Raw genomic sequence first — 12,478 nt, forward strand, 5'->3', positions numbered from 1 at the left:
GAAGAGTGAAAATAGATATTAAACAAAATTAAATTATGTTATGAAAATTTCATAATATAACTATTTTGTGTGATTAATATATGCTAGTTAAAAATTAACTTAAATTTTCAGGGTTATAATACTGGCATTAAAAATGTTTTCATACTGTGATTACAATGTTGAAATTTGTAATAAAAATATCTCCAAACATAACATATGTAACTCAATTTTAAGGTCTTTTTTGTGAAAGACATCAGTTATCACTAGAGGGATGATTCTTCAAAAGTGCTTCTATTAGAAATTGTAAACTTCTCCCATCCAAATTCTAAAGAATATGAATTCAGACTCATACTCTCTTTGTTTTTTGCTTTTTTGTTTTTGTTTTTTGTCAGTCATGGGGCCTGAACTCTGGGCCTGGGCACTGTCCCTCAGCTCTTCAGCTCAAGACTAGTGCTCTACCACATGAGCCATAGTGCCACTTCTGGCCTTTTCTGCTTATGTGATGCCGAGGAATTGAACCCAGGGCCTCATGCATGCAAGGCAAGCACTCTACCACTGAGCCACCTTCCTATCCCTGTTTTTAAATTAGTAAGTAGTTGTACAAAGAGTTTCAATGTACACCCTGATCACTATCACCCTCTCCATTATTCTTCCCCATTTTCCCCCTTCCAATCCCTACCTTTAAGTTACCTAGTTCAATTTTTATGTAAGGTGCATGGAATACAATGATTGCATTTGCTTACTTACCCCTCCTCTTTCCATTCCTATGCCCCAATCTTTTGCTGACACTTAGCCCTGGAAAATATTTCCTCTTCCTGGTATTCATTTTGTTCAACAGTTCTTTAGTTGTTCAGAAGAGTTAAACAACTGGACTCCTCCCTTAAGTATTGATATTCTTTTTTTCTCTTTTTCTTTTTTGCAAGTCCTGGGGCTTGAACTCAGGGCCTGGGCTCTGTCCCAGAGCCTCTCGGTGCTCTACCACTTGAGCCACAGTGCCACTCTGGCCTTTATTGTTTATGTGGTACTGAGGAATGGAATCCAGGGCTTTATGCATGCTAGACAAGCATTCTGCCACTAAGCCACAATTCCAGACCAAGTGTAACATTCTTTAGTCAGTTTATTTGTGAGACTCACACCATCTTGGCTGAGTTTGGATCATCTCTACCCATGAAGGCAACCACCCCAGGGAAAACAATGATAAACAAGACAAAGAACCTCCAGAGCCCTTCCTCCTCCTTAACAATGGGACAATCCTTATTCCATTACTCCACTCACTGCCCTTGGGTAATCTTTGACAGAATGATTCTGGATTCTCCAGTGGTCATAGTGAAATTTCAAAATACTATTTCAATGGAATGTGTGATACACAACGGATTTAGTTGTCAACTATTACTCCTCTTAAAATAGACTTAAAACATTTAACTCACTTTTAATGAGAACATAAACTTAAAGCGCAACCAAACTGAATTTTCTATTTATAAATACTTTACTTTGGAATCTTTATTTTAATCTTATAGTCGTAAATGCAGATAGATAAATTCTTAGATGTAGAATCATTGGTCAGAAGATTGTATGTTCAAGATTCTTGACACAGACTGCTCTCACTGTTGGCTTTTCCGAATCTTCCAGTCTGGGGAAACCTTCCTGAAAAGCAATAGTGCCTATTTCCTAGTTCTCTTTGGTAAGCATACAGACTATGAACTACATGACTTTATAAAATATACTACAAACATAAACATCAGGCCAATGTCAATGGCTTTACCTGTAAAATCAGAGAACCCAGAGAAGTTTTCATCATCAGTGTGGCAGGCTTCCATGAGGCTACTGAAGAGCGTGCCCACAGGGTCTAGGGGATGTCCAACCCAGCCTTCCAGATTGGTTATTGAGGTTATGCTTTTATGGGGTAGCTCTGTATAAAAAAATGAATTGAGAGGTGGGGAAAGGGAGATGAAAGAAGAGCTGCAGGGGCGTAAGGCAGGCTTTACCAATTTATAACAGCACCCTAAGAAATGAGTAATGAATATGTAAATATCCCTTTAATTAAAATAAATCAATCCAAGGCCACCATAGTCTCCCTTCTTGCGATCTATTCTAAAGGTTCAATATGTACATCAAAATAAATGGCACTACATTCCCAGGATGGCTCTTAAATATCTATTTAACTTATGTGTCCAATGTGTTGAGCTGACATACTATTCATGTTATAAATCATGTTATATGAGGAAAATAATTGTGAATTTTCTTCTGAGAGACTAGGGACATTCTCCCTGGCTCTCCTCCATCCAAATGCTTCATTAGGAGCAGCACTAGGACAGATAAAGAAGTCCCTAGAAAAAGAAGTTGGCTAACTCTACAAGTATGTTATGATACCATCTCTACAAGTCAGCACTCTGTGTCATCTAAACTGAAGACTTGAGAGCAGCTACAGCCTGGATTAGTCTTGGACTTCCACATAAATAGCATTAAGTTAGATTCCTGTCACTTTAAAGCAGTCTTGTTTACTGTGGATCTATTATTTAGGAGAGGATTTCTCAAATGTGAATAACAGCAGAAGATAATATATTTGGAAGGAAATATTCTTTTCATTTCCTTCACAGAATGTTAGCACTTTCAAGTTTCAATATGGAGTATTGAGGGAAAAAAATGCTGTAAATGTTTTAAGATATATTTACCAAAATAACAATAGGTTCTTCTTAAAAAAATAAAATTGATATGGACAAGAAAAAGTATATGTAGAAAACTAACTATAACTAGCAAAAGAATCATTCCATAGTTTCAAGATTTCCTCTCATTTTGAATTATCATCAATATATAAACCTGAAAAATGGGTTGGTATAATGTATTAAAATTTATCTGTGTTTTAGAGACCTCAGAAAGGCACTTCACTTTGGTTTACGTGTCTTGCTCTCACATGCGTGAGAAAAAGAAACAAGAGCACTAATTGTATAAACAGCTAAATATGTATGTTTGGTAATACATATGTGTCTATGGCTAAGGGAAGTGCTGTGGTTACACCAACAACTCTATTGTCAAGTGATGGAAACTGAAGAAATGGAAGATATAAATCAGAAAGAGAAAAAACTGTTTTTGTTTTGTTTCTTCAAAATGAATAAGCTAATAAGTTATATCAAATAGTACGGAAAATATTGAGACACTACATTTCCTTTATCTTGATCCATTAACAACAGTTATGTCACCTTGGACTTACAATAACTATAAAACTGTAGTCTTTAAATATGGACAAACAGTAACAAAAAGTCAAGGAATGACACAGTTATAATTGATAGTAATACTGAAGAATAATCTGAACTGGGCATGGTGGCTCAGGCGTTCAATCCTAGCTCTTTGGAGGCAAAGATCAGATATTCACAGTATGAGGCAACTCTAGTCATAAAAGTTAAAAAGACTTCATCCATCCTAAACAATGACAGGTATAATGGTATGCATATACCACTATAGGAGGATATATATGAATTACGATGATATATACCATACAGGAGGATCGCAGTCCAGGTTGGTCTAGGCATAAAGAAGATCCTATCTTGAAAATAACCAACACAAAAAAGGGCTGGTAAGCTAGATGCCGGTGGCTCACGCCTATAATCCTAGCTACTCAGGAGGCTGCTGGTTCAAAGTCAGCTCAGGCAAGAAAGTCCGTGAGCCTCATCTCCAATTAGCTACTGGAAAATCGGAAGTGGCGCTGTGGCTCAAGTGGTAGACTGCTGGCCTTGAGCTGAAGAGCTAAGAGACAGCGCCCAGGCCCAGAGTTCAAGCCCTATGACCAACAAAAAAAGTACTGGTGGAGTGGCTCAAGTGATAGAGCACTTGTTTAGCACAAGCTCAAGGGTCTCCTTGAGCTCAAACCTCAGTATTGTCACAGAGAGGACAGACAGAGATAGTGACACAGAGAAAAAAGTCTGAAATGAAGGTTGAAGGATAAAAGAGAAATGATCTAAGAAATGGCCTACATCTAAGTCAGCAGAATGATCTCAAAGAAAATTACAGTACTCTAACCTAACATGCATATTTCATTCTAAATAACATTTTATACTTTGCATTTATTTCTTAGATATTACAACATTTTCACTAAATGAATTTTAAAAGCCAGCAATTCTTAGCAACATTTATGGATTTAAAAATCAAGTGATTACCATGAGCAAATTCTTTTTACATTTCTAAATGTGTCATTATTTTCTCTAGCTTGAATACAATACTTTGTATTATTCAGAAATAAAAAAACCTTTGGCCAATGAATTTGTGAGTATGTGAGTTTAGAAAGAGAAGGATTTCAAAAAAATTTTCTATAGGATCTTTCAATGTATCTTTCATACACTGGTAATGAAGTAAAGAAAAAAAGAACCAAACAGTAATCATGTATCAAGGCTATTTATATTCTGATCCCACTGAGCTCCTTTTCTTTGTTTTAAATTATAAACTGTATAAAAGTGCTATTTAATATTCATAGTACTTCCAATAACAAAGGCACTAAAATTTAGGATAAACTACTACTTCCAAACTCCAGTATATTTCAACAACTTTTAATATATAATACCAAAGGATTAAAACATAACCAAGAAAAAAAGCTGAATAGTAACTAAGACTATTCTTAATTAAAAGTAAAATCAGAGAGGAAAAACTAATCAAACCAACTAAAGAAACATAAAAATAAAATTTATACCTCAAGATGAACAAGAAATACATAACCAGATAAAGCATATACATTTTGCAATCTGATAAGTCCATTAAGTATGGAATATCACTTTTATAATTATTCAAAATTGAGAAGATCAATAAATAAAGATAAAAAGAAATGTGCTCTTGTCAGTTGATGGTTCATCAAATGTCAAAATCCAGTAGGTTTTTTTTTGGTCAGTCATGGGCCTTGAACTCTGGGCCTGAGCGCTATCCCTCAGCTCTTCAGATTTTTTTTTTTTCTTTCATGCGATTGTTTCTAATGCATTTATAAGATTATTTCTTTGTTGCTTTGTATGTCCCTCCCCCACGGTATAACCAGGGCTTTCACTGTATTTGATGTCGGTATAATTTGTGGAGGGGAAGGGGAAAAACAAATCTTTAAATAGGGATACAGGTGGACCCATTGCAACAATGAGATGTACAAGTCCTTATGTAGAAAGCGAACTTTACAACTTTGGGGGGGGGGGGGCGGGGAGCGGGGAGGATTGGGAGAGGTGGGGGGAAGGGATGGGGAGGGGAAACAAAGGAGGAGGCTACAATGCTTGATAAGAAATGTACTCATTATCTTGCCCATGTAATTGTAACCCCTCTGTACAGTATTTTAATAATAATAAAAAAAAAGAACTGATAAAATCCAGAAATTGTGTCCTGGTCATCTTAAATAATGTATCCTGTTTTTTAAATTAGTGTAAGTCTTAAGAGTTCCAGGACTTGTTTCAAGTAACTTTATGGAAATTAACTATTTTGATTATCAGCAACTCTAAGAAATAGGTCCTTTATTGAGCCTTTTTCTACTAAAGAGGAATATAAATCAAAGCTGTCATTGCCTAAAGTTGCTCAGCTGAGACTTAATGCTGAGGTTCAAGTATACTCAGTCTACCCCCAGACTCCTTACTGTTAAAGACCCTTGCACATAATAAGATGTATGACTAATTTTAAATTTGGATAATCCAGACATTAATTACTCAAAAAAAAAAAATCTTAAAAGTTAGAACTAAGAGATTTTTCCCCCCTTACAGCATTTAACCTACAAAAAAAGGGACTTAAATTTTTTTTTTTTACAGATCATTTGTAAAATAATTTTAAGAGAGTGGTAAACAGAGACATTTTTATAGCTCTATAGTTTTAAAAATCAAAATCTAGGGATGTCATCACAGTAATCCCATTTTAACGGAAATAAACTCCTTCACATTCACCTTTTTTTTGAGTTCGGAACATTTCCAACTGTTTTTGTTGCTGTCTTCGTAATGTGTTAACGATGGCTATGGCCAGTCTCAGCGCCTCTCTGGGGTACCCATGAGAGCGCAATGCATCCACTCGTGCGCAGGCTGTAGGAACATGTTCTGAAACAGAAAGCCAAGTGGATAATGTTACCACTATCACTATAAAAGCAGGATTTAATAGTAAGATGTTTCTCTCAAAATACTATTAAAAAGATAGGAGATGGCATTTCTGAACTTGGATTTGAATGAAAATCTCAGCTTTTACTGCCAAGCATTCATCCATCTTCCATTGAATCCCTTAGGTTTCTACCTCCCACTCCAATAATGCTATAGAAACTAAACAAAGAAGTAAGTCATGGAATGTCTTTCCGGTTTGGTCACTTACCATGCCAGAGGGGCCACCCTCGGGAGTCAAAGAGAGAGTTTTCAGTGTCGTCATGGTAACAGTAGTTGGTGTATAGGTCACTGCTGATAATGTGCTGCAAGTGGCTATCCTGCCAGTGGAGATCACATGCCTCAATGGCTCGAGTGAACACTGTCCGATGTGGCCTGTTCGATGAATCTGTTTTTTCCGTAATTCAGAAAGCCATGTCAGATATTATTCACATATGACTAAACCAGCCATATCATTTTGTGGCCAGATGTTCATGAACACACTTCCAAACACTGTCTTGCATCCCCCTAAGCAGAAGGGTGAATAGAATAGTCTCATATCCTAAGTGCTAAGAGGCAGTCAAGCCCAAAGAGCCACTATTCATTCTCTTGTTTTATCGAACACAAACATTCTATAGCCATTAAAGCTATGGTTAAGGCATTCTGTAAAATGAATTGTCAAGTCTAGTTTCCATGCCAAATACACTCAAAAGAGACACTTGGCAAAAAATAAAGTCACATGTAAACTCACTGCTCCCCATTTCCGAGGTACTGTGGTGAGCTTCCCCTGATTGGATCAACAGCTCTTACAAACACTGTGCAAGAGATGTGACACCAGCCATGGAACCTTTCAGGAAGACGCAGTCAGCCTCAAAAGTATGCATAAGGGTTGTGCTTTTGGTTGTATTTTTTAACTATATTGTGCGGTTTTGCACAATTAAAACTATTATGCTTCTTGGGATATAATAATTAAATGAAACTTTATATCCCAAGGGGCATAAATGCATGTATTTAACATTTCACAAAGCCACACAACATAGCTACAAAACAAACCAGCGCACTTACCTTGGCCCTACAGGCTGCCTCCTGACTCCTGGGCAGGTTCCATGGCTGGTGTGATGTCCCCAGCATAGTGTATACTGGGGGCATCACAAAAGAGCAGAAGCATACACTCCGAAGAGGGTTCAAGTTTCAGGACCTGACGAAGAAAAGAAATGTTTGGGGAATAAAGGATATTCTCACCTCAGCTCCTGGGATTATTCAACTCTTAAAGAGGCTACCTACACTTCCATCCCACTCCAAACTTACCTTTCACTATGGCATAAATCTTGGTAATAATTCTCCATTGAAAATTGGAGTAATGAACTACTTTCACATATGTGTACTTGGTTCAAGTATAACCCCTTATTGCTCTAAGAATCAACTAAATGAAAAGCAAGACCTTCCTTATAATAGGGTTTCATCTTCTCGTCTCTGAACACAAACAGAAGGGAAAACACAAACAACAAAAAAGTGAACTGAGACTGGAAAACTCACGTGGTCCAGTCTCTTTATTCTGCTGGTAGAAGCAAAGAGTATGATAAAGTAACTTGCCAGCTCACAGAGCCAGTAGTAGCTTTCAGAGTCAAAACACAGACATACTTCCTATAAATTCCACTAATCAGAAAGGCTTTAAATAAAGTCTTTTTTGGAAAAAAAATCTTAAAACATCTTTATTTGCTATCTTTGTTACTGTGTCTATTACTCTCTAAGTGCTTGTTACTTTTTCTGTTTCTCTTAATTCCAGAGAAAATAATAACAGAACCCTGTAAGCTCCTAGAAGGAAGAAACTAACTTGGGCACTGCACCATTATACCTAGGAACTTCCTGCTTCAACAAAAAATTATTGATCACTCTTATCTTCATTGTTTAAGATTTTAGGTTTACAACAGTATACAAAGGTGAGGTTGTTGCAGTCACTGGGCTTTCTAGAGAGTATGACAGCGGTATTATCTCAGCTCAAATGTCTGCATCTTGATGGCAGACATAACAAAACCTATGGATTACAGATAGTTTAAGAGGCATAAATAATGATGTAGTCCTTACTAGAATTAGCACCTGTATACAAGGCAGAATGTCAAGGATATGCCCCACCTTTTACTGCTTTTTTTAATCTAGTAGGGCTTTTTGTTAAGCAGAAAATACTATGCCTATACCCAGAAGGGAATTGATTATACGATCTCTTACAATTAATCAAGTCTCACATAAATAATTTTAAGTGGTTTTGTCAACTCATTAGTTTTGTTTAGTTTAAATACTAAATTTTATATCTACAGAGAATTTAAATAGCACCCTACTACTGTGCATTTATTAAAAGAATGAGTTCTACATGTTGCTTTGGTTCACTATCTGTAATACTATTAAATAAAAGCAAGCTGTAGTCTTATTCCATGAACAAAGAAAAAAAAATGAAATGTTCACATGTTTACATGTGACTCTGGTAGCACACAGAAACAAAAAGGCATGCAGAGGTTTTAAACAATGGTTAACTCTAAGAGAACAAGAGCACCAATAGTAACAAAAAACCCTCAAATTCTCATGAATGATATTTAATTGAAAATATCTGAAAATAAGAAACACAATTTTTAAAGATGTACAGTTGTTAGATATTGATGACTCACATCTGTAGTCCTAGGTACTTAAGAAACTGAGATGTGAGGATAGTACTTTGAAGCCAGAAAGTCCAAGAGACTCTATTGTTAATGAACCAGCAAAAAGGTTGGACTAGAGGCATGGCTCAAGTAGTATAGTACCAGTTATGAGCAAAGCATAAGAGCCCAAGTTCAAGCCCCTGTTATCAGCACACAAAAATGTACAATTGGAAATGAATTTTGATTATATCTCAAAAATATTATCAACATTTTTTTAAGCTGGTCCTGAGGACTGAACTAAGGGCCTCGGCACTGTCTCCTGAGCTCTTTTTCTTTAAGGCTAATGCTCTACCACTTGAGCCACAGAGACACTTTCAGCTTTTTCTGTGATTAATTGGAGATAAGAGTTGTGTAGTCATTCCTGCCCAGGCTAGCTTCTAACCACGGTTCTAGGATCTCAGCTTCCTGAGTATCTAAGATTATAGGTGTGAGCCACCGACACCTGGCTATGATCAACTTTTACCTTGATGTCTACTCATTCAGTTTCTGCTATAGGTCTGAAAAAACAAGAGAAATAGACTGTCATGACTAAAATTTTGAATGATAAATACAAAAAAATTGTAGTAATTTTTTGTGATACTACTTAGGTTTGAACCCAGGGCATTACAACTTAAGCAACCTAGCTTCAAATTTTTAAGAGTTTTAAAAATAAAGTGTATGCAAAAAGGGAGTGCAGGTGGCTCACACCTAGAATCCTATCTCCTCAGAAGGCTAAGATCTGTGGATTATAGTTCAAAGCCAGCCCAGGCAGGAAAGTCCATGGGATTCCTATCGCCAGTAAATTACACACACACACACACACACACACACACACACACACACACAAACAACCAGAAGTGAGCTGTGGCTCAAGTGGTAGTGTGCTAGCCTTGCACGCACACACACACACACACACACACACACACACACACACCAAAACAACCAGAAGTGAGCTGTGGCTCAAGTGGTAGTGTGCTAGCCTTGAACAAAAAATGTTCAGGGAAAGTACCCAGACCCTGAGTTCAAGCCCAGAACCAGTCCCACCCGCCCACTCCCCAAATTAAAACAGAAAAGGGAAAATTCTAATTTATTTATAAAAATTAAAATTTGCTGTCATTCTGCTATACATATGGTATGTATACATAAAGAACTACTTTCAGAAGTTGCGCTGTGGCTCAAGTGGTAGAGCACTAGCCTTGAGCTGAAGAACTGAGGGACAGTACCCAGGCCCAGAGTTCAAGCCCCACGACCGACCAAAAAAACAACAACAACAACAAAAAAAAAAACAAAAAACAACAACACTACTTTCAAAGTTCATTCTTACAATTTGCCTCAACAAAGGTAGGGCTTTATAAACCTATCACATTCACTCTAATTTGCAAATACATGAAGTACTGCTTGAGATCTGCCCATTTGTATACTTAGTCCAGTTGTAATGCCTGATTTTTTGATTCTGCAGCCCCTGCAGGCTCACTGCAGAGATGCTGGCACCATCTCTAGGGATGTCTTTTCTGATAGCCCCTCAGAAGGCAGTAGGTGTTATGCTAAAAGCTGGTACCCTGGTGTACTTAAGCACAATACCTATGAATTCCTACTTTCAGAAACTAGGACTTAAATTTATACTGCCTTGACCAAACTATAAGTAAAATAAACTGTGGCGTCTCTGAGGTTGGATCACTTCTTAACAGCTTCCTAATAAGGTTTATGGAATGTCTGTATTTAATCAAAGGTAATACAGTAAGTAGTTAGTAGAAAAGTATAATATACCAAAATGTCAGTCCTATAGAATCAGTGGGAAATGAAACACACAAAAACTACCAAGTATAAAAACCAGAAGTATATTAAAGATATTGCCGGTGTAGATAAGAGCAAACCCTTCCCTGGAAATGGAAGAGAATAAATACTCAACAGTTTAAGTTGAAAATTCTAAGCATATAGGAAAAAAATAACTGGAGGGAGGGGGGATGAGCAGCACATTAATTTTCTCTTAAAATACTGAATAAAATCATCTTGAGCAATAAAGACAGGATGAAATTTTCAAATGATTTTAGAAAAATGAGAGCTAAACATTTATTTTCCAAGTCTTAAAACTTTTTAAATGGACTACTATATGGAATAATAATTTTCTTTCTTCATAGATACTGAACTGTCTATTAACATTCCACTCAAACTCAGTGCATTGCACAGTCACTTTTTGTAATATCAATGCCGTATGTGTCCAATACAGAGAAAATATAGTCTTGATCCTAGATGCTCTAAATGTCATTTAAATCCTACCTCACTTCTATTATGACTTTAAATTTGTCTCCAATTCCTCTGATTCCCCAAGAAAAGGCACAAAACCATACAAAAAACAATGGAATGAATTGGATAAAACTGTATTTGTAAGAGCTAACTAGTTAAGAATTTAATTTCAAGAAAGAATATTCTAAACTAGAAAGAAATATGATGCCAAGGAAGTATTTTTAAAGATGGAGGGAACCTAAACTAAATGGGTAAATCCAATAGAGAAAGAGAAACTGAAGGAAAGAAAAAACAACATAGAAATGATAGAGGTTCTTTTAGAAACATGTACGAAGATTTCTGGGTTGTCTCAGAGAATGAAGGGCACTATTTGCCTGTTGTAGGTAGGAACAAGTATAATAGATAAAACTTTCAAATGAAGAATTCCCCCAGTCCAAACACAAACATCCCATGCTCCTCAATTTACTGATAAAATATCTCTTTGCTATATTCTAAACTTAAACAGCAGCCCAAATATGAATTGACCAAGAGAGATGAAAACATTGTTCCTCAAACATTTTAGTACTTTGTTTCATAAAATATTATTACCCTAACTCCATAATTTTTAAATTAAAAACTTCAAATGAAATCATTAAGTGGATCACTTCCACACATATAAATATGTATATTATATCTGTATAGATTGAGAATTTTTTAAAGCATACAAGATATCACAGTTAAAACACATGTATATATTCAAAGTTAAAATGTATTAAATTCTTGAACGATAGTTAAAATTCTAAAGTAGTTAAAATCATTTCCCCACATATACTGTCAATCACCACTATAAACACACATACATACACAAAGATGTGGATATCAACTGAGCAAAGATTACAATGGACTCACCTTGGTTGGCATTTGCACCCTGAGGCAGAGCATTGGTTAAGTTGGGCAATTCACTGCCATGATTCCCATCTTCCCACGGACAAACATCAACGCCGTTCCACTTTTTCAGCTGTTTTAGCCAGTTGGTCTTCTGTTCCAACTTGCAATGGGGATTTAAAACTATACACATCCACAGAGCACCTAAAAGAGGAGAAAGAAGTAATTTCAAAAAATTATAAAAGTATCAAATGCTAACAACTAAAGAGGAATTTTAAATCACTTCAAGATGGATGTGTTGTTTTTTTTATTTAATTTTTTTAAAGTACATTTCTTATCAAACATTGTTGCCTCCTTGCTTTTTTTAAATTTTATTTTATTTTATTTTTTGTGAACATACTGTACAGAGGGGTTACAATTACATGGGCAGGATAATGCGTACATTTCTTATCAAGCATTGCAGCCTCCTCCTTTGTTTACCCTTCACATCCCTTCCCAGCCTTCCCCTCCCCCAGCACCACCTTTGTAAAGCTCCTTTTCGACATGACAACTTGTACTTCTCATTGTTGCAACAGGTCCACCTGTATCCTTAAACGACTTGTTTTTCCCCATCTCCTCCACAAATTATACCAAAATCAAATATAGTGAAAG

The 12,478-nt window shown here is 36.3% G+C and overlaps 1 protein-coding gene across 1 annotated transcript in view; it reads right to left on the reverse strand.

Annotated features, from left to right (window-relative positions):
* Positions 1-12,478, reverse strand: part of Zswim6 (zinc finger SWIM-type containing 6) — a 195,517-nt gene that overhangs the window by 15,208 nt on the left and 167,831 nt on the right. The window contains exons 5-8 of the mRNA XM_042690933.1: positions 11,852-12,031; positions 6,283-6,459; positions 5,871-6,017; positions 1,742-1,888 (exon numbers count right to left, since the gene is read on the reverse strand). Of these exons, the coding sequence (XP_042546867.1) occupies positions 1,742-1,888; positions 5,871-6,017; positions 6,283-6,459; positions 11,852-12,031 (651 nt within the window). The remainder of the gene's footprint in view (positions 1-1,741; positions 1,889-5,870; positions 6,018-6,282; positions 6,460-11,851; positions 12,032-12,478) is intronic.

The sequence above is a fragment of the Dipodomys spectabilis genome, unplaced genomic scaffold (genome assembly GCF_019054845.1).
Source record: "Dipodomys spectabilis isolate Male_0828 unplaced genomic scaffold, ASM1905484v1 ptg000140l, whole genome shotgun sequence".
NCBI lineage: Eukaryota > Metazoa > Chordata > Mammalia > Rodentia > Heteromyidae > Dipodomys > Dipodomys spectabilis.